Source organism: Pelodiscus sinensis, chromosome 26 (assembly GCF_052426305.1).
Source record: "Pelodiscus sinensis isolate ZL-2025 chromosome 26, ASM5242630v1, whole genome shotgun sequence".
Taxonomy (NCBI): domain Eukaryota; kingdom Metazoa; phylum Chordata; order Testudines; family Trionychidae; genus Pelodiscus; species Pelodiscus sinensis.
The window spans coordinates 20893647-20916111 of NC_143077.1; the positions used below are offsets into that span (position 1 = coordinate 20893647).

A 22465-nucleotide genomic window follows, 5' to 3' on the forward strand; every position below is an offset into this window, starting at 1 on the left:
AGTGAATTTCAGTCATCTTAAGTTCAAAACCCAGAAAGATAATGGAGCAAATCATCAATCTGAAAGCACCTAGAGTAAGGGGATAAATAACTTTCAACACAGATTTGTCAAGAAGAAATCATATCAAATCAACCTTGTGTAATTCTTTGACAGGGTAGCAAGCCAGGTGGCTAGGGAGAAGCAATAGATGTGATACAGCTCAACTTTAAGGTTTTTGCTATTCCTTCACATGGCCTTTTCATAAGCCAACTAGGGAAACAGCCTAGATCAGCAGCTCCCAACCTTTTCCAGATGGGGACCCATTTTGACAATTCAGGAAGACTTGGTGACCCAAGGCAATTCAAAAACGGGAGGAGGAAGGGGGACACAGCCACCTGGCGACCCTTTTGAAATGTAATGGCGACCCATATTTGGGTCGCGATCCATAGGTTGGGCAACCCTGGCCTATATGAACCTACTATAAGGTGGGTGCCCCACTGCTGGAAAACCATCTAGTAAACCATTGGTAAGTACTCTCTCAATCAGTCCGAAAGGGCGTATCAGCTGGGGTCCCACAGGGATCTGTCTCAGGTCCAGTTCTATTCAGTATCTTCAATGATTTCGATACTGGCAGAGTGTGCTTATGAAGTCTGCAGATGATGCCAAACTGGGAGGGCACTGCAAATGCTTTGGAGAATAGGGTTAGAATTCAATAGGATATTGAGAAACGGGAGAAACAGTTTGAAATCAATTGAATGAAATTCAATATGGACAAATGTAAAGTATTCCACTTCGAAAGGAAAAATCAACTGTGCACATGCAAAATGGGAAAGGAGTAATGCAGAAGAGGATCTGGGAGTTATAGAGGATCCCAAACAAAATACCACTCGTCAGTTTACTGCTGCAGCAAATAAAGCAAATTTTGGGATGTATAAGCAAGAGTGTTACACAAGGAGAAATTCTTCCGCTAACTCGGCATCAATATGGTCTCAACTGGAGTACAGGGTTCAGTTCTGGCACCGCGCTTTGGGCATGGCATGAACAAGTTGGACAAAGGTCAGAAGAGAGTAACAAAAATTACTAAAGGTCTAGAAAACATGAGCTACAAAGAAATACTGAAAAAAACCTGGGTTTGTTTAGTCTGGAGAAGAATGAGGAGAGAACTGATAACAGTCTTCAGTACTTCAAAGGTATTTTCAAGAGGAGGGTGATAAGCTGTTCTCCTTGTCCAGACGTAAATTGCAGCAAGAGATTTAAGTTAAGAAAAAATTCTGCAACTGTCACAGATACACTAGACCAGCTTGTGGAATCTGTTACTGGAGGTTTTAAAGTACAAATCAGAGAAACACCAGTCAGCATGGTTTAAACAACACTTGGTCCTGCTCAGTACTGGAGACTTGACTAGAAGACCCTTCAAAGTTCCTTCCAGTCCTGCATTTTTACGATTACCCTCGACCACCACACTAGAAGCTGCTAAGAAAATTTGAGATAAGCTAGTGGAGAAAAATAGCTGCTCTAACAAAGTAGTTTTGCATGGTCACTCGTTTCTCACCCAGACACATGCAAAACTAATTGTGTCAGTAGCCTCTGCTAGCTGCAGTGAAGCAGAGATGAGTCTGTAGGATAAAGAGTTATTAATTTAGAAGTTTCTGGGACTTCCCATTTTCTTATACCCCACGGAACATACATTTGAAAGTTTTGGTACATGCCTGAATGTTGACTTAAGCCTGACCATTTCCCTAATAGTGGGGTGCTGTTACCCTGCTGTGCACAGATGTTCTAATGTGCGCCAGGGATTCCAAGACAGAAGACACATCAAGAGACAGCTGCTTTACTGGGTTGGAAGTGAAATAAAGAAATGATGTTGTAGCTAAAATGCCTTGGATGACTCCTAAACCTGCATCCATAAGTTCTAGTAAGGCTGGCATGTTGTGAATAAAAAGGAAAAACCCTAAAGCTTTTCTTTCCATTATCTTAGACATGTTTTGAAGTAATACCAGGTGACAGGCAAAAGATACAGTTCTAAGGAACACACTAAATAAAGTGCCCGGCAGTATCTCCCCTCCCCCGCATTAGTTAGCCATCTACAAATAAAAGGCATTGTTATGAAAACAGACATGGAGTTTTGGGGGAATCTGGAGCCACACAGATCCTCTGGGGAACTCCCCTGGCTGGCCACTGAAAGCCTGGGCAGAATCCAATCCCAGGCTACTCCTGATAGTGGAGCCCACCTGTCAGCCATCTCCTTCCACTTCATGAGCATCCTCCTGGGCTGCTTCTCGATGGGAAGGTCAAGCCTGCGGCGGAAGTAATCAACAACTCCCTGCTCCTCAAGCAAGAGGGGGACACGGTAGATGGAAGAGACATCATGGACACAAATGACCTATACATCAAAAGGAGGCTCATTAAAATACACCCATATGTACCAACACACGATCCTACAGGACATCAGATAGCTGGACACTCCCATTTCCTTCTGCCACCAGAAGGCAATGGCATGGTCACCCCACTCATCTACGCAAAATGAGTGAAAACAGACGCTGCATTCACACAACTTGTAAGCACATTCTTCCTAGATGAAAGGTCTAGTCAAAGGAGTGAGGGTCTGTCTCAGGCTCTTCAAACAGTGCTACTAATGATATGAAGGAGGAATGAGAAAATCCAGCTCCCACAGGAAAGCAGAAATCTCAAAATGCTGTAAGATCAACCATGTAAAACAGCAGCTCCGAGCATCCCATTCCAACTCTGAAAATCCTGCTTCTGCCTGGATTCAAATGGAAGCATTCCAGTGCGATTATGGTTCAAAAGGAGAGTATGTGGAAAAAATGGCACCTACTTAGTCACGCTGCTGACAATTCTGTATCTTTTACTTCTTTCTGCCCTGCAGCTAGATTTTATTCTGGTTTACACAGCAACAGAATTTTTAGCCAAGATTCAACTACAGAACTGGTGACAACAGACGAACCAATATGACAGTTAGCGTGACTTTGCAGTGCTAGAGTTTTGAAAACGGTTTTTAAACTGAACGACCTTAATCTAAAATAACAGACAAATATGGTGCCCCGTGAGGATTTCATCTAAGTGATATTTCACAGACTAAATGAGCTTATGGTACTAACCTTTGGTCTACAAAAGACTTTTTGTTCTACATCCATAATTGATTCATACCTAATGGTTTATCTACTGACACATCATGACTGTCTATAATGAAGGCTAAGATGTCATGGAAATTGTTGAAGTCACAGAATCTGTGACTTGCAGCAACCTCTGTGACACTGGGACCACTCAACTGACCTCCATGGGGGACCCTCCTGCACCTGCGGGTGGCAAGACCCCCCCATAACTGACCAGCTGCTGCCACCAACCGTGACCCTGAGCTGCTCAGCTGCCGTGAGCAATCAGGCCCCACCTCTCATGGCTTGAGCTCCTCAGGGCAACAAACAGACCCCTGCATCTCCCAGTCACTGAAGGGCGTGATGGTGAGAGGGGCACAGGATGCTGGATTCGTCCCTACCCCTTTTGTCAGAGGTGTTTTTAGTAAATGTGATTTTATTTAGAATCCATGACCCATCCGTGACTGACTAAAAATACCCATCAAAACAGTAGCTTTACTTGTTATTTAACAACATGTTTCTTGTACATGAAAGACATCGCACTCTGGCGTGTGTAATAAACGTGTGGCGGATAAAATTACATTTTCCTGAATAATCTTTTCATGCAATCTGTTGCTAATGAGACCAGGCAGATATAAGCAATGCCCAAGTCTGGCCATCAGACAGCATATTTGTACAAGGGGCGGTGTGCAAAACACACATTCACAAATCCCATTACTCAAGGTAGCACAAATACCTTTTGAGCTCTTAACACTGCTTTCAGAAGCCAAAGCCTTTTCTCAATGCAGAAGGAATTTAGAAGGGCAAGTGGTCTCAAGGACAGCCATTGGGAAATAAGTCAGATTGCATGGATTTCTCTAAGCCTTTGAGAATACTTAATTGTACCTAGAGTGTGTCTGCCTATTCAGCCACGTATCAGGCCTACCCAGAAAGGAATGCACAAATGTGTGTGACAGACACGGATTTAAGAACTAGAGGGAAGACAAACATGTAGATGTATGTGTAGTCTATTAGAAATATATAGCTGACACAGAGGAGCTCCAGGCACTAAATAAAATGCTGCCATCTGCATCTGACAAATGGGGGAAATACTAGTTACCGGGAAGGGAGAAAGCACAGCACCATTTACCTGCTCTGGTTCTACATGACAGAACATTGAGATCTTCTCCTTTACGGAAGTGTCCAGGGGAGTAGAGCATCTGCACACAACCTAGCAGAGAAAGCAGCAGTATGAAGTCTCTGAAGCAGAACTGCAGTACTCGGACACCAATGAGTCACTAAAAACAAGTTCTATGCCAAGTTATTTGTCAATCTCGTTTATTACTGCTATCGGAGATGTGAAAGGTTAACTGGTAATGGGTGATGCTTACCAGTTCTCCTTAACTAGTGGGAGCTGAAGCAACTCCCTGCCCACCCCAGTCCCACAGGGCCCAGCATGAACAGGGGCTGCCCTGGGCAGCTGGAGTAGCCCGTCTGCAGTGAGCCAGGGTGCGTCACAGGCAGGAGCTGCTCTGGCCAAGCTGGAGTAGCCCCTACCAGCTATGGGGGAAGGGGGAGGAGGGCCGCTCCACGCTGGCTGGGGTGGGGCATCCTGCACGCCCCCCCCCCCCTTTGAATCAGCTAACCGTTTAACGAGATGATGTTTAACCAGCTAACCAATTAAATGGGATTTTACATCCCTAGTTGCTACATCACCATTGGTACATAGCAGCATCCCATCATGCCAGTCCCAGTCCACATCGGGAAAGGCTGCTGAAAGGTGCCAGCCCCACGCTTACCAAAGGAAGGGAAGAGAGAAACACTTACCAAGTCTGGCGAGAGACCAAGTCCTCTGAGTTCACGAACACTGTTCTGGGTAGGTTTCGTCTTCTGCTCTCCTGTAGAACTTGGCTAGTAGTGAAAGATGAACACATGAGGGTACTGACATGCAGATGAGTTCAACTGTCATTCAAGCCCTCAGGCCCCGTGTATCAAGTTTTAACTATTGGTAAGGAACCCTACACTTGAGACACCTTCACTTCACTGCCATAGACTCTGAGGGTATGTCTACACTACAAAGTTAATTCGAACTAACGGACGTTGGTTCGAATTAACTTTGATAGGCGCTACACTAGCAAACCGCTAGTTTGAACTTAATTCGAACTAGCGGAGCGCTTAATTCGAACTAGGCAAACCTCATTCTACGAGGACTAACGCCTAGTTCGAATTAACTAGTTCGAATTAAGGGTTGGGTAGCCACTTAATTCGAACTAGTGGGAGGCTAGCCCGCCCCAGCTTTCCCTGGTGGCCACTCTGGGCACTACCAGGGAAACTCGTCTGCCCCCCTCCCGGCCCCGGAGCCTTTAAAGGGTTGGCTACGGTGCCTGTGCAAGGTGCAAGCCTGCCAGCACCCAGCCAGCAGACCCTGCACCTGGCACGGCATGAACCAGCCACCCGCTGCCACCCAGCCCTCTGCCTCTTCCCGGGACCATGCTGGCGGCTCTCGGGAGCCTGCCTAGGTCCGCAAGAGGCGGGCGCCTGCCTGGTCTAGTGCAGACATCGTGGAACTCGTCCACGACCTCCACACTAGGCACAGGAAAGTGGCCGTCTAGGGCAGGATAGCTGCCAGCCTGGCCACCCAGGAGTAGATCTGCATGAAAATCAAGGGGGTCCACTGAGACCCCCGACCCTGAGCCCTGAGCTTAGAATGGCCGTACTGGGTCAGACCAAAGGTCCATCTAGACCAGTAGCCTGTCTGCCAACAGCGGCCAACCCTAGGGACCCTGGAGGGGATGGACCGAAGACAATGACCAAACCATTTGTCTCGTGTCATCCATCTCCAGCCTTCCACAAACAAAGGCAAGGGACACCATTTCTACCCCCTGGCTAATACCACTCCATGGACCCAACCTCCAGGACTTGATCTCACTTCTCTTTAAACTCTGTTCTAGTTGTAGCCTTCACAGCCTCCTGCAGCAAGGAGTTCCACAGGTTGACTCTTTCCTTTGTGAAGAAGAACTTTCTGTTATTAGTTTGAAGCCTGCTACCCATTCATTTCATCTGGTGTCCTCTAGTCCTTCTATTATGGGAACTAATGAAGAACTTTTCTTTATGCACCCTCTCCACACCACTCATGCTTTTATAGACCTCTATCATATTCCTCCTCAGTCTCCTCTTTTCTAAGCTGAGAAGTCCCAGTCTCTGTAGCCTCTCTTCATATGGGACCTGTTCCAAACCCCTGATCATTTAGTTGCCCTCCCCTCTCTCACCCTCTCTCTTCCCCTCTCCCACCTCCTTTTCCCAGTCTCCCCGAGTTTTGTTCAATAAAGAGAGTTTCTATTTTTGAACACACGTGTCCTTTATTATGTACATCAGGAAGGGGGGCTAGGGAGGAGTAAGTGGAAGGAGGTGAGGGAGGAATGGGGTACGAGCCCCCGATGGGGAGGACTGGGCTGGCTCTGCGGGCTCCTCGGGGTGGAAGCTCTCCTGCAGCCCTCCGATTGCCCCCTCCCCCCCGGATGGCAGCCTGCGGCAAGTGCAGCCGGGCTGATGGCCGAGTGCTGTGATGTGCCGCGCGTGGGCATTCAGGGCACTCTAAGCCAGGACTGCTTTGCTGTCCCTCATCGAGTTAGACAAGCGAGCAGGGAACCCCTGAGAACTGTCTGTCCGGGGGGGGGGAGGGGGGGGGGGTCGGGTCCCTTTAAGCACAGCCCTCGGCTAGCCTGAGAGAACAGCTCCACGCTCTAAGTCCTAATCTGATGCCCTGCCGGCACTGCTTCCGGCCAGCCTTAACCCCGGTTCAGGGTCCACTCAATGTGGACATGTAATTTGAACTAGTTTTTAAGTCTAGATGCACTAGTTCGAATTAGCTTAGTTCGAATTAACTAATTCAAATTAAGTTAGTTCGAATTAGTGCTGTAGTGTAGACATACCCTAAGGGACTGCAGGGCACTGAGGAATGGGGAGAGAAAAGATGATGACTTTGGCTGAACAGATGCGCAAGGTACCTGTCAGTGCTTGCTCCCTGGAAAATACAATAGTGTAGGCTAGTTGTGGACAGTTACAGCTCTACAGGTTTTGAATTTTTATCTTATGTACACACTTATGCTTTGCATTTGTATTACAAATACACACAGCACAGATTAACTTTCAGTATATCTGTATCTATGCTACATTTCTAAACACATTTATAATTAAATCCTAATTATACAATACCCAGCTATCATAACTTTCCATGGACTTACCTGGGGAACTAGACTGACATGAATATTACAGAAGTTTTCTCTTTTGACTTTGAACTGGAACTGACGGAAAGCCTCGATGAAGGGCATACTTTCTATATCTCCCACTGTTCCACCAAGCTAAGTGACAGAAAAACGTAAAATAGTACCAAACTTCCCATAACTGATCCTTCACAGCATCTTTCTGGTCCTTACACCTGATTTTTTTTTTTTTTAAAGGGAAAACAGCCAATACCCGCTGTCGCTCTGTGTACACTCTGAAGCAACAGCAGCAGGATTTCTCCTGGTGATATGGCGTCCTTTAATGAGATACTGGGCACTGGATGATGTGTTTCATGACATTTTTCTATTCCTCTCGGACAGCTGTACGTGGTGCAAATGAAGCGTAACCAAAGCTGGCCAAGAGAAGGTTCTTTGAACTCTACCCACTTCCTTCTATCCAACCAGTATTTTATGCTCTGAAACCCCTCTTCTTATGACAGTTTGGACTGCAGAAGAAAAGCAGCTTCCCAGAAGGCCAATGTTGGCATAGGGATTACAAGGACACTGGTCATGTGTCTTATTCCCCTGGAGTACAGGCATATTAACTCTGTGCTGAAACTGAACTCAATGCCATAGGTAACAAGAACCCAGAAGTACCTCCACTTCAGCCCACTAGAATGCCAAGCTGGCATGCATATAAAATTGGACAGTTGAAAAGAACAAGCCCCAAGAACTGGGTGAAGAACTATTTAATACAAACCCTCCTTCTCTACAGGGCTTAACTGCAGAGTTATAGCTCAACTTACTCTGCATGCAAATCAAGACAAGGAGGGAAAGCTACAAACCTCAATCACGCACACTTGGGGTTCAAGGCCATCTTCATCCACAGGAATTCGTGCCTGTCTCATTACCCACTCTTGGATAGCATCTGTGATGTGGGGGACAACTGCAAGAGAAATAGGGGTAAAGGTTCAAATCACAGTCTGCACATATTGCAGTCTCCAACTCACGCTGCAGCAAATTACTGAGATGACCGAACCATTGCTTCTCATTCACATCTAATGCTGATCACCAAATTCGTAAATCAAAGCATTCCTTTCACTGAGTGGTAATTCCTAGCCATGATCTCTCACATTCGGAGATGTAGTCCCACTCTACAGCTCAGACCACTAAGTGATGTTTTTCAGTTGGAAGCCTCCAATAAAACAGTATTATGTGCAGAACACGGAGAGTTTTGAGTTTTAAAACAAGACAAGTTTTATGCTAGCAGACAAAGATGTTGTGTAACAAACTGACTAACTCAGAGAATTCAGCGTCCATGCCAAAATCATGAGAACAGGAAAGCAGTTTTAATGTTATTGTCTCCTTTAGTATGGTTGAGTTATATAAAGCAGTAGCACACTTTAAATCAGCCACAAGGTATACATGAGCCACACAATACTGGTCTGAAAATGACATTATTTGTATGCAGTGTAGTTGTAGCTATGATGGTCCCAGGATATAAGCTTCAGAGGGGTAACAGAGTTAGTCTGTAAACGGAAAAACTTAAAACAACCAATAGACTAGCAGCACCTTAAAGACTAACAAAACATGCAGATGGCATCATGAGCTTTTGCAGGTGCAACCGACTTCTTCAGAAGATTAGTGTATTAGAAGTCCAGATCCAAGAATAAAGAGAAGGAGAGGGAAAAAAAAGAAAGAAGGAGAGAGAAGATGGTTCAAATAGTTACAAGAGGCTGATAAGAACAATTGCACATCCATTGGCTGGTTAAGTCATTAGGATGTGGAAGATAGTGTGCCAGCCAGCTGATGTCCCTGTTCATACTATTTGCATAAGAATTAAACTTGTAAATGAAGTTGACATTTGCCTATGTATTTGGCTTGTGGACTTGGTGACTTGGAGATCCATTAATGAGTGCCTGGGCAGGTTAGAGTGCTCTCCAATCAGTTTCTGTGCATTGCCTTTTTGGAGATCTGATTTGTGTCCATTAATTCTTTCCCATAGAGACTGTCCAGTTTGGCCAATACACATGGCAGTGGGGCCTTGTTGGCATTTGATGGCATAGATCACATTAGTGGACGTGCAGTTAAATGAGCCTCCGATTTGGCGGCTTGATGTGATTGGGTCCAGTGATGAAACCGGTAGTGTAGATGTGTGGGCAGAGCTGGCACCGGGGCTGATTGCAGGGGTGGGTTCCTGGACGATTATGATAGAGGTGTGTTACTCACAGACTCATAGACTTTAAGGTCAGAAGGGACCATTATGATCATCTAGTCTGACCCCCTGCACAGTACAGGCCACAGAATCTCACCCACCCGTCCTAGAATAATCCTCTCACCTATATCTCAGATATTGAAGCCTTCAAATACTTTGAAGACCCCAAGATGCAGAGAATCCTCTAGCTGTGATCTGTACCCCATGCTACAGAAGAAGGCAAAAAACCTCCAGGGCCTCTGCCAATCTACCCTGGAGGAAAATTCCTTCCCGACCCCAAATATGACGATCAGCTAAACCCTGAGCATGTGGGCAAGACTCATCAGCCAGACACCCAGAAAGTTCTCTATAGTAACTCCTATCATCCCTCCATTGACCTATTTACCACTGATAATGGTCAATTAGTTACCAAGATCATGTTATCTCATCAAACCATCCCCTTCATAAACCCATCTAGTTTTATCTTGAAACCAGATAGATCTTTTGCCCCCACTACTAGTGTTGTGTGGTTACTGGAAAGAATTTGTTGGGGGTTGTCTGTAGGTGAGGACTGGCGTTTCCCCCAAGGTCTCCGAGAGCGAGGGGTCATTTCCCAGGATAGGTTGTAGATTTTTGATAATGCATTGGAGGGGTTTAAGTTGAGAACTGTAGGAGATGACAAGTGGAATTCTGTTGTTTATTAGGATATTAGATTACTGACACTTTGGGTTTGACTACACTAGAAAGTTGTTTCACTTTAACTACAGTGAAACACACAAAGCGACACACTGCTGTCGTGGGCATGATTCTCTCATTAGGAAGGTGTTTTACTCTGGCAGAGCTATTTCCACATGGGAGGGGCAATACTACGCTGGTACAAGGCATCTCTATACCGGCGTCACGGCATCCACTCTAGGACTTCTACAAATATAACTGTACTGGTTAAAATGTCACACTACTGCGCGATAGAGGTATTGCAGGATAACTTGCAAGTGTAGTCCAGTCCACAGAATGATCCGGTGTCCCTTTTGGAACTGAAACGAGCCAAGAAAGATAGAAAACAGATTTAGGTTTATATCTACAAAAGATTAAGTGCATTACCTTGCACAGTTTTGCCCAGGTAGTCACCCTTCCTTTCCTTGTTGATGACATATTGATAGATTTTCCCAGTAGTCAGATTATTGTCCTTGGTGAGACAGATATCAAGGAAGCGTTCATAATTACCCAAATCCAGGTCTACCTCCCCTCCATCATCCAGCACAAACACCTCTCCTGCAGCAAATGGTAAGATGCAAAACCATTAGTCAATTAGCCAATATATAAAGCAAGCTTCCTCCCTAAAACTGAAAGAGTTCAGTGTAATAAGTCAGCTTCTTGATAAAATTTATTTTATACAATTAAATTTTTTTTAAAAGAATAGCCAATAAAAATAAAAACCGCATTAGAACGGCCATATTGGGTCAGACCAAAGGTTCATCCAGCTCAGTATCCTGTCTGCTGACACTGGACAATACCAGATGCCCCAGAGGGAGGGAACACAACAGGTAATCCTCACATGATTCCTCTCCTGTCATCCATTTCCAGACAAACAGAGGCTAGGGACACCATCAATACTGGGTAATGGCCATTGATGGACCTAACCTCAATGAATTTATCTAGCTCAGGGCTACTCAACTTTGGAAGCCCCAGGGACCACAGTGATACTCACGGCACATGCTGAGGGATGCAATTTAAGTGTGGTTGTATATACATGCAAATAGCTTCTTTCACACTGATGGGCATAAATACAAAGATTAAAGCAAGACTACACAATGCATAGGCCCCATTTAAGTCCGTTCTGCTGATAGACCATTATATTGACTACTTTTTTTGTTTAGGCTCACAGGGCATGGGAGGCACGAGGGCCGCATGTTTAGTAGCTCTGATCTAGTTCCTTTTTGAACCCTGGTAAAGTCCTAATATTCACCACATCCTCCGGCAAGGAGTTCCACAGGTTGGTTGTGTGCTGCATGAAGAAATACTTCCTTTTGTTTGTTTTAAACCTGCTACCTATTGTAGCTATTAATTTCATTTGGTGACCTTATGAAAACAAGTACATAAGTTTTCTTTATTCACTTTTTCCATACCAGTCATGATTTTATAGACCTCTATCATATTCCCCCTTACTCTCCTCTTTTCTAAGCTGAAAAGCCCAAGTCTTTTTAATCTCCCTTCATATGGGACCCGTTCCAAACCCCTAATAATTTTTGTTGTCTTTTTCTGAATCTTTTCCAATGGCAATATATCTTTTTTGAGATGAGGCGAACACATCTATACAAGATGGGGGCATACCATGGTTTTATATAGAGGCAATAACATATTCTTTATCTTATTCTCTATCCCTTTTTTAATTATTTCTAACATTGTTTGGTTTTTTGACTGCCGCTGCACACTGACTGGATGTTTTCAGAGAACTATCCACAATAACTCCAAGATCACGCTCTTAGGTAGTTGTAGCTAAATTAGTCCCCATCATGGATCAGAAAGTGGAATAAGATTAACATGTTAAAGAATAAATCACTGCACATCCTTTATATAAACGGAAGAGATTCTGAGCTTATTTATGACAACATAAAACTGAAGTAGAGCTTTTGAAATCACACTTTTAGTGAAACAGTATTTAAACTCATAATACCAGTTTGATAGGCTTGTAAAGAAATATTAGCAAGTCCAACATAGCTATGCGTTATGGAAATTACTAGTATCAATTTTTATTCTAGATACTCTCAAGGTGAATCTACAGGTTACTAAAGCTTTAAAGCAAGGGTCTCCAACCTTTTCACATCCAATATCACTTTTTAAATGTCAGGGCAAGCCAAGATCTACCCCTTGAGGCCCTGCCCTCTCCATCATTTGCTGTCCCCAACTCACTCTCACTGGGTTGAGACAGGAGGTGAGGACTCTGGCGTGGGAATGAGGGATTTGAGTGTGGGACGGGGTAAGAGGTGCAAGCTCTAGGAGGGAAAATGGGTGCAGGAGGAGGTGGAGAAGGGGATGCTGGTTCAGGAAGGAAGCTCCAGGCTGGAAAGCGTTACGGTCAAGTGAAGGGTTGGGGTGCAGAAGTTTGGGCTGGGGAGTATACGGGGCTAAGGACACAGATTTGTGGTGTGTGGATGGTGAGGGAGTGTTGAGGATCAAGACTGGGGATGTGGGGTGTGCAGGAGTTTGGGGATGTGAGGACCCACAGAAAAAAACAGTGGGGAACCACACAAGTGAGATGCAAAAAAACAACTCCCCCCATACCCCTCCAAGCCTAACGGATGTGGCCCCCGACTGAGACACCTCTCTCCCCTGGCACTCCCACCCCATGCGGGGGGGGAGGGCCACTAGGTACGACTGAGGCCAGATTAACTCTTCTGGGATTCCAGGATTAGTGGATTTTGTGGGCCCCTCTACACTGTGAGGTGGGGCCAAAAATGAGGGACCTAGTGTGTGAGATAGGGGTGGAGGTGTGAGATAGGGTACAGGAGGGATGGGGCCGAGGCCAGGGCAGCTCAGCCAGTTCTTGGGGGTCTCCAGGGACGAGGCTCTCTGGGTAGCGCCGGATGAAGTCGCTCTGGATCCCGCGTCGCCGGAGCGTGGGGAAGGAAGGGAAGCGCGCACTGTGGGGCCGGGGAGGAGCAGCGCTTCCTCCTCTCCCCCGCCTTGCCCTCCTGCGGAGGGGAGTCCCGCAGGGCGTGCGCCGGCGTCCCAGGAAGTGCCCAGGAAGTGCCCAGGAAGCGCCCTGTCGGCCGGGGAGGAGCTGCGCGCAGGCTGCCCGCTAGAGACCCCGCCCCCTGCTCGAGGCCCCACCCCGCCCCCTGCTCGAGGCCCCGCCCCCTGACCGGGCTCCAGGCCCCGCCCCGCGCCCCTGACCGGGCTCGAGGCCCCGCCCCGCGCCCCTGACCGGGCTCGAGGCCCCGCCCCCTGCTCGAGGCCCCGCCCCGCGCCCCTGACCAGGCTCCAGGCCCCGCCCCCTGCTCGAGGCCCCGCCCCGCGCCCCTGACCGGGCTCCAGGCCCCGCCCCCTGCTCGAGGCCCCGCCCCGCGCCCCGACCGGGCTCCAGGCCCCGCCCCCTGCTCGAGGCCCCGCCCCGCGCCCCGACCGGGCTCCAGGCCCCGCCCCCTGCTCGAGGCCCCGCCCCGCGCCCCTGACCGGGCTCCAGGCCCCGCCCTCACCGTGCTCGTAGGGGGAGAAGGTGCCCGCGTCGATGTTGATGTAGGGGTCGATCTTGATGGCGGTGACGCGCAGGCCGCCCGACTTGAGGATGGTGCCCACGCTGCTGGCCAGGATCCCCTTGCCGATGCCGGAGATGACGCCGCCCGTGACCAGAATGTACCGCATCTGCCTCGGCGCCTGCGGGGCGGGCGCGTCAGACCCCCGGCTCGCGGGGGGGGCTCGGCCACAGGCACCCGCCCCTCCCCCAGCGCCCCCCGCCCGCGCGCGCTCCCCCCGCCCAGTGGTCCCGCCCTGCCCTAGCTCTCACCGCGCGCGCTGGGCCCGGCGGCGGCGCGAGACAGGTCTGTGTGCGGGCTGCAGCCGGCTTGGCGGTGAAGTGAGAGCGCATGAGGCCGGCGTGCGGAGAGCGCACGCGTGACGGCGCGCCTGCGCAGTGAGCGCCACGGCGTCGGGCTCAGCCATCTCTGACTGGACGGCTCTCCGCGAGGGGCGGTGCCTGTCAATGGGGCGGGGAGTGATGGCACCCAGGCCTGGGCGGGGCCTGTCGCTGTGTGGGAGGCGGGGCGAGGCTGTCACTGCGGGCGGGGCGGGGCTGTCACTGGGGGGCGGGGCGGGGCTGTCATTGTCTGGGAGGTGGGATGGGGCGGGGCTGTCACTGGGGGGCGGGGCGGGGCTGTCATTGTCTGGGAGGTGGGATGGGGCGGGGCTGTCACTGGGGGGGCGGGGCAGGGCTGTCATTGTCTGGGAGGTGGGATGGGGCGGGGCTGTCACTGGGGGGCGGGGCGGGGCTGTCATTGTCTGGGAGGTGGGATGGGGCGGGGCTGTCACTGGGGGGGCGGGGCAGGGCTGTCATTGTCTGGGAGGTGGGATGGGGCGGGGCTGTCACTGGGGGGCGGGGCGGGGCTGTCATTGTCTGGGAGGTGGGATGGGGCGGGGCTGTCACTGGGGGGGCGGGGCAGGGCTGTCATTGTCTGGGAGGTGGGATGGGGCGGGGCTGTCACTGGGGGGCGGGGCAGGGCTGTCATTGTCTGGGAGGTGGGATGGGGCGGGGCTGTCACTGGGGGGCGGGGCGGGATTGTCATTGTCTGGGAGGTGGGATGGGGCGGGGCTGTCACTGGGGGGGCGGGGCAGGGCTGTCATTGTCTGGGAGGTGGGATGGGGCGGGGCTGTCACTGGGGGGCGGGGCGGGGCTGTCATTGTCTGGGAGGTGGGATGGGGCGGGGCTGTCACTGGGGGGCGGGGCAGGGCTGTCATTGTCTGGGAGGTGGGATGGGGCGGGGCTGTCACTGGGGGGCGGGGCGGGGCTGTCATTGTCTGGGAGGTGGGATGGGGCGGGGCTGTCACTGGGGGGCGGGGCGGGATTGTCATTGTCTGGGAGGTGGGATGGGGCGGGGCTGTCACTGGGGGGCGGGGCGGGATTGTCATTGTCTGGGAGGTGGGATGGGGTGGGGCTGTCACTGGGGGGCGGGGCGGGATTGTCATTGTCTGGGAGGTGGGATGGGGTGGGGCTGTCAGAGGGGGGTGGGGCGGGATTGTCATTGTCTGGGAGGTGGGATGGGGCGGGGCTGTCAGAGGGGGGAGGGGCGGGGCAGCGCAGCAGTGAGGGGGGGCAGGGGGCTCCCCAGGGCTATGTCTACACTGGCAGCTTCTTGCGCAAGGAAACGTCCACACTGCCATGAGCACGCTGTGCTTTGGACGCTCTCTTGCGCCAGAAATCCCTGCCGAGCGTCCACAAAGTTACAAAATTCAAAACTGACCAGGATATTTTCCCTTCAGTCTTCTCCTCTGCTTTTTGTTCAGACTCTCCTCCACCCTCCCCTCCCCAAAAAAAGAAATTCCAAGCTGGGCTGAGGGATGGCCTGGGAAATGTCAGGATGATTAGCTTCCAGAAGAGTCTGTAAGTCACATTCTATGGGAAGCCAGTTGCACATTTCACTATGGAGCAGCTAATGATGCTCCAAATACTTTACAACATTTCATCACAGTGGAGCAGAGCAAACTCCATGGGCCTTTTCGCTGATTGGTCCCTGCAGCACTTCACATGTAGGCGTCAAGTTCCTCTTCTGTCAGAGCACATGCACTCACATGTATGTACGGGGGTGGGGTGTCTGTGGGAGCTCTCAGACTCAGGAGTATACTCTGCAGTCACTGTCCATGTGGCTGGCACTAAAGAGAAATGGATCCCAGGAAAATCAGCTGTCTCATGGCTTCAATGTTAACAAAGGCCAGGTAGGGGTGGGCTGGATGCCTCTGGTGTAGCAACAAAAACGGCTTGTGTCGCTGCACCTAGGCAGAGTGGATGCAGTGCACTCAGGCTCCAGCCTAGGGATGTTAAATATCGAACAATTGACTAATTGAATAGTTGAAGCATTTTGCATCAACTATTCGATTAGTTGCTAGGGCATCTCGCCCTTTGAAGTGTAGCCACAGCCCTACACTTCAAAGGCAAAAGGGCTGTGTGGAGCCCGGGGTCAGCTGAGCCTGGGCTCCATGAGGCGATGCCACTTTGAAACACCATGGGGAGCCCAGCGTCAGGCTCCTCGCAGCTTTTCAAAGCAGCAGTGCCCTGTGGAGCCCGAAATCTGCTGGGGACTCCCCTGCTGACCCTGGGCTCCGTGCGGCGCTGCCATTTTGAAGTACCCCCTCTTCTTCCCCCCCCTTGCCCCCTTTTTCTGATAGAGGCAGCAAGCGGGGGGAGCGACTAGTGGACTAGCCTGTCGACTATCTGATAAGCATTTGAGTATCAGATAGTTGACTAGTCAACTAGTCATTCACATCCCTACTCCAGCCCTGGGGATCTGGTGCCCGGGGAGCATGGTGGCCGCAGTTCCAGCCCCAAGCTCACCCCCACATCCCTTACCCTGAGCTCCCTCCACATGCTCAACCCCTTGCACTGACTTTTATACCCTCACACTCCAACACCCTTGCCCAGAGCCCCCCTTCACCTCCACCTCCTGCCCTAAGTCTCCACAGCCCACTAGCCCCTTGCCCTAAGCTCCCCCACATCCTCACGCACCACAACCCCCTGCACTGAACCCTCTGCAGTCCATCCTACCCTTATATGTCTTACAGGTGCTATCATATCGCAACCGCCACCCTCCTGCCCTGAGCTCCCCCACATCCACACACCCCAGCCCCCTGCCCTGGGCAATGCAAACGAACCTGTAAGAAACGTGAAGCGAAGGGCCCACTCCTCTGAAGCCGCTCGATCACTTCACAGCGTCAGGGCTTAGGCTCATCTCTGACCAACCGGGTGCGTTTGTGACGTGCCGGTCGAAACGGGTCAGAGCACTAAGCAGGCCTGGCCTGTCCGCCCAGAGCTTTCCCCCCAGCAGGCCTGCTGCTTGTGCACAGCGCAACGTCTTTCAGGAGAATGTGAATTTGTCCTGCTCTGGGCCCTGCAGAGCCACCTCTGCCGAGAACGGAGGCTCTGGGCTCTATTGCTGCGTGTGCATTGTCAATACAATCGCTTCCTACAGTACAGCCAGTGACATCCTGGGGGTGCACAGGGGTCACCGGGGGAGTTGTCCGAACATGCCATTGCACAGGGCCTCTAGGAGCCTTATTCTGGTCTATGATGCACGGAGAGAAAGGGACCACATTTGACTCAGAGCTGCAGGGCAGCTGGCAGGCCAGGCAGTTGGAGAAAACTCGTGAGATTGTCCCCCTGTTTCCAGTCCTTTCGCACCGCAGAACAGGGCCAGAGATGCACACAAGATCTTTAAAAGACCCTTTTCCAATTGAGGGAGGATTCTCTTGATGCAGGAACTGCAGGATAGACAAAGGCAACCCCCTCTGTGGCCCCCACCCACCTGGCCCCCCTCGGCCCTGCTCTAGGGGTTGTGCCAAGGCTATTTGGTAGGGGTCTGTAACAGGGAGAGTGGAGGGGGACTCAATTGGCGCCCCCCTAGCATGGTGCCAGGGGACAACCGTTCCCCCCCCCCCCCCCCACTCGCTACTCCACTGCAGATATACCCATTGGCTTTGTGGTTTTGCCTGTAATTTTGCTAGCAGGATCCTCCATTTGAGCCTGCTTCATCACATCCATTTGGCCCCTGGGTTTTATCTGTGGGCCAAATACAGGCCTGGAGCAAGCTGGTGCCACTCTGTTGATGTCAGTGTCTTCTGTCCATTCTTACACTGTGTTTGCTCCGAAGCGCTATCGATCCGTGTCTATTTCCCACCAGTGGGATAGAGGGTTGGAAGTCTCAGGGGAAGCGTGCGGACAAGTTTTGCAGCCGAAATATGACCCACTGTCAGACTTTGGGATGTTAACAGCCGGTTACCTGATTACGTGGGATTTACATCCCTAGTCAGATGACCCAGCTTAGTAATAACTCTTGTCCTCAACAAGCAGTACATGGCTAAGGCAAAAATCTGGCGTCTCTCCTACATGAATTGACCACTAGATGGCAGGGCTGGGCAGTAAAGCAGCGGGGAGTGGCACTCCTAAAGCAGCAAACAGGTCGCTGGACAGTGTCACCTGGGCATATCTCGGGGAGTGGTTTTCCTGCAGGAGCGGTGCCCAGCGCACACTCGCTCTTTAAATGTTAGGCGGGATTGGCAGACAGTGCCCTGCTGAGTGTTGCAGAGTCAAGATTTCCCTTTGGATTGCAGAGGCCATGAACCTGTGAACCCCCTTGCAGGGCCTGTGCCTTTCGGTGGGGTCTCTTCATCGGCAAGGCCCCAGCTCCTGCTTCTCTTCCTTTCTCTCCATGGAGAGGAGTTTGCTGCTGCTGCCCCAGAGAGGAGCTCAGAGAACAGCTATGGCCTAATGGAGGGGTAAGCGAAGGGCTGGGGGGCTGGGAACAGAGCCGAGTTGTACAAGACAAAGGGAGGGACGGGCAGAAGAACTGCTCTTACGGTTCGGAAGGCAGCATGAGCCAGTGACTAGCACTGAGCTAGCCCTCGGGGGGGCTGGGTTCTCTGCCTGGCCTGGCAGGGACTGTGGGCGTCATTTTTCCTCTGTAACATGGGAGGGAATGATGCCGACCTTTGCGGAGTGTTTTCATAGATCCACTAGCCTGACCTCCTGCTCAGCACTGGCCGGGGACCTGCCCTGAATTAATTCCTGCTTGGACAGCAGCAGATCCCTGACATCTCAGTAAGGGAAGAATTGGTTGCAAATTCTGAAGGATGAAGGCAATTTGGAAGAAAGAGACAATGGAATGAGATTTCATGATTCTAAGGAGAGGGTCAGGTGAGAATAGCAGAACAAGGACAACGGATTTCAACCAAGCAGACTAATGAACTCCGAGAATGGGTAGAGAGAAGGTCCCATGGAAAAAATATCTAAGGGTAAAAGGAAACCAGAGCTCGTAGTTTCTCAAAGAAACTATTAAAGGCACAACTGCAAACCATCCTGATGTAGTGGAAAGATCGGAAGACTAGTAAGAGGCTGATGTGGCTCCAGCAAGAGCAATTTAATGACCTGCAAATAAAAAAAATAAAAGGAATCCTACAAAAAGTGGAGAAAAAGGCCTCATTTTTAAGGATGAACAGCCTGAACATGCAGGGACAAAATCGGGAAGGCTGAAGGATAAAATGAATGACACCTGCAAGGGATATAAAAGGCAATAGGAAGAGGCTTTATAAATGCATAAGGAGCAAGAAAAAGTCCAAGGAAAGCATAGGTCCCCTCCTGAGGATATGTCTTATCCTGTGGGGTAAACTCCGCTGCGTCCAAGGAACACGTTTGCTCTCCTGCTTTTTTTTGCGGAAGAGCAAACAGGCTCTTTCTTGGAGCCCTGTGTCCCTCGTTCTATGAGGGATAAGAGCTCCACCGAAAGAGGAGGTTTTTCCACCATTTGGCCCCATCTAGCCAGATGGTGGAGAAGCCTTTCCCGGAAAAGCAACCAGAAAAAGCTACGCAAATTTCAAAAAGAAATCTGATGAAGTTCAAAAAGGACAAGTGCAGAGTCCTGCACTTGGGACAGAAGAATCCCAAGCATTGGTACAGGCTGGGGACTGACTGGCTAAGTAACAGGTCAGCAGAAAAGGACCTTATGGGATTCCAGTGGATGAGAAGCTGGATATGAGTCAACAGTGTGCCCTTGTAGCCAAGAAGGCTAATGGCATACTAGGGTGCATTAGGAGGAGCATTGCCAGCAGATCTATAGAAGTGATTATTCCCCTTTATTCAGCACCAGTGAGGCCACATCTGGAGTAATGCATCCAGTTCTGGGCCACCCACTACAGACGGGATGTGGACGCATTGGAGAGGGTCCAGTGGAGGGCGACCAAAATGATTAGGGGGCTGGAGCACTTGACGTACCAGGAGAGGCTGAGGGATTTGGGCTTATTTAGTCTGCAGAATAGAAGAGTGAGGGGGGATTTGAGAGCAGCCTTCAACTTCCTGAAGGGAGGTTCCAAAGAGGCTGGAGAGAGGCTGTTCTCAGTGGGGGCAGATGGCAGAACAAGGAGCAATGGGCTCAAGTTACAGTGGGGGAGGTCTAGGTTGGATATTAGGAAAAACTATTTCCCTAGGCGGGAGGGGAAGCGCTGGAATGGGTTACCTAAGGAGACGATGGAATCTCCACCCCTAGAGGTTTTTAAGTCTCGGCTTGACAAAGCCCTGGCTGGGATGATTTAGTTGGGATTGATCCTGCTTTGGGACCAATGATTCCTGAGGTCTCGTCCAGGCCTAGGATTCTATGATTCTATGATACTGGACAAAGAGCTGTTAGTGAGCGACATACGCTCCGGAGCCACACAGAACGCTTCCTCGGGTATGGGGAAATCTCTCAGCCTCACAGCAAAAGCCAAGGTGGGACAGATTGTTTAGCGATCTCTCATCAACAGAAGTTGGTCCAATATAGAAGATATCACTTCCCCCACCCTGTCTCGCTGATCTCCTGGGAGCAACACAGTTTCAATTCCACTGCATAGACCAGTGAGACATATTCAAGTCTGTGGGGCTAGAGTATTTAAGAAACTAGTTGAAACAATCTCGAAACTGTTAGTGATTTTCTTTGAGAATTCATGGAGGAGAGTGAGCACCCAGAGAACTGGAGAAAGGCAAACATAATATCTATCGTTACAAGGGGCAACAAAGAGGCTCCAGGAAGTATAGACAAGTGAGACTAACTTTGCTGTCTGGGAAGATACTGGAAGAAATCATTAAACAATCCATTACAAGCCCTAGATGATAATAGGGTTATAAGGAATAGCTGACATGGATTTTTCAAGAACATATCATGCCAAACCAGCCTAACTCCCCTCTTTGGCACGGCTACTGGCCTAGCGGACAGGAAGGTAGCAATAGATATGGTCCCACATTACATTCTCAGAAGCAAACTAGGGAAATATGATCTAAATGAAATTACTATGAAGTGGGTGTCACGAGTCCGCAATCATAGTTTATGCGAATTACCCTTTTGTTCAATCATGCACTGCCCCACATGCAATCACCGTCTACTTCAAAGACAAAACACTTGCCGATCGCCCTGGGGCCAGCCAGCCGCTCCGGCTGGGTCTCGCTGGTCGCCTTCGGATGGCAGAGAGGGGGGCTGGGCCCAGGAAGGAGGCCGGGCCCACGAAGGCGGTGGAGAGGAGGCTGGGCCCACCCACTCTCCCGGGCCCTGACACAGGGCCCTAATGCAGGGAGCTAAACTCCCTACTGTAGCAAACAGGGGTGTTGCCCCTAAACACGTGTGCTCGCGGGTTTCGCAACCCCGCCCTGGGTCACTGCTCAGTGCCGCCACCCAGGCTCAGAGCGCAGGTGCCCAGTGCACCCGCTGCGCCCCTGCTCTTGGGTCATAGAATCATAGAATACTAGGACTGGAAGGGACCTCGAGAGGTCATCGAGTCCAGCCCCCCGCCCTCAAGGCAGGATCAAGCTCCGTCTACACCATCCCTGACAGATGTCTATCTAACCTGTTCTTAAATATCTCCAGAGAGGGAGATTCCACCACCTCCCTTGGCAATTTATTCCAATATTTGACCACCCTGACAGTTAGGAATTTTTTCCTAATGTCCAATCTAAACCTCCCCTGCTGCACTTTAAGCCCATTACTCCTTGTCCTGTCCTCAGAAACCAAGAGGAACAAATTTTCTCCTTCCTCCTTGTGACACCCTTTTAGATATTTGAAAACCGCTATCATGTCCCCCCTTAATCTTCTTTGCCGCACCTGCTCCTCCTGTGTCTCCGTCTCCCCACACTCCTGCTCCTGCTTCTCCCTCCCCTTCTCCTGCCCGGCCGTCACCTTTTTATATCCGCCCCTGGGCTCGGCGGGTGACATCACCCCCCTCTCCGTCCTTACCCCCACCCCTACGGGAGTTTCTGGGTGCCCGTCTGATGTTGCATGCCCGGCGGGTGTGATGTCATCCCCCTGCACCAGGCCCATGATGTCTTGCGGGGTCCGGGCTCTCCATGAAGGGGGAGTCGGGCCCGGAGGAGGCATGTGCTGGCTTCCCTCTGGGGGCGGGTAGAATCCTGGGAGGAGGCAGATGCAGAGGACTCTCTGCTGCCACTGGCACCCTGTCCCCACTCCCCAGACCCTACTCCCCTGTCCCCAGCTACAGAACTCTGTCCCCATTCCCATCCCCACTCCCCGAACTATCCCCACTGGCACCCACTCCCCTGCTGCAGATCCCTGTCCTCTGCCCTCCCAGCACCCTGTTCCCTCTCCCCTGTCCCCACAAAATGTATAATTATAAATGCTTCATTTTAGATTTAAATAGCATGAATAAAAAACAGACCATTTATTTCATAACTATAAACACGTGATTTTAATTGTATATATCACATAATTTAAAAATAAATTGTTTATCAGATTGTG

The 22465-nt window shown here is 50.5% G+C and overlaps 1 protein-coding gene across 1 annotated transcript in view; it reads right to left on the reverse strand.

The window, feature by feature from the left end:
* CTPS1 (CTP synthase 1) overlaps nucleotides 1-14147 on the reverse strand; it is a 29203-nt gene extending 15056 nt beyond the window's left edge. The window contains exons 1-8 of the mRNA XM_075908625.2: nucleotides 13993-14147; nucleotides 13685-13862; nucleotides 10590-10760; nucleotides 8140-8240; nucleotides 7316-7432; nucleotides 4899-4982; nucleotides 4222-4302; nucleotides 2211-2362 (exon numbers count right to left, since the gene is read on the reverse strand). Of these exons, the coding sequence (XP_075764740.2) occupies nucleotides 2211-2362; nucleotides 4222-4302; nucleotides 4899-4982; nucleotides 7316-7432; nucleotides 8140-8240; nucleotides 10590-10760; nucleotides 13685-13862; nucleotides 13993-14073 (965 nt within the window). The 5' untranslated portion in view covers nucleotides 14074-14147. The remainder of the gene's footprint in view (nucleotides 1-2210; nucleotides 2363-4221; nucleotides 4303-4898; nucleotides 4983-7315; nucleotides 7433-8139; nucleotides 8241-10589; nucleotides 10761-13684; nucleotides 13863-13992) is intronic.
* Between the last annotated feature and the right edge of the window lie 8318 nt (nucleotides 14148-22465).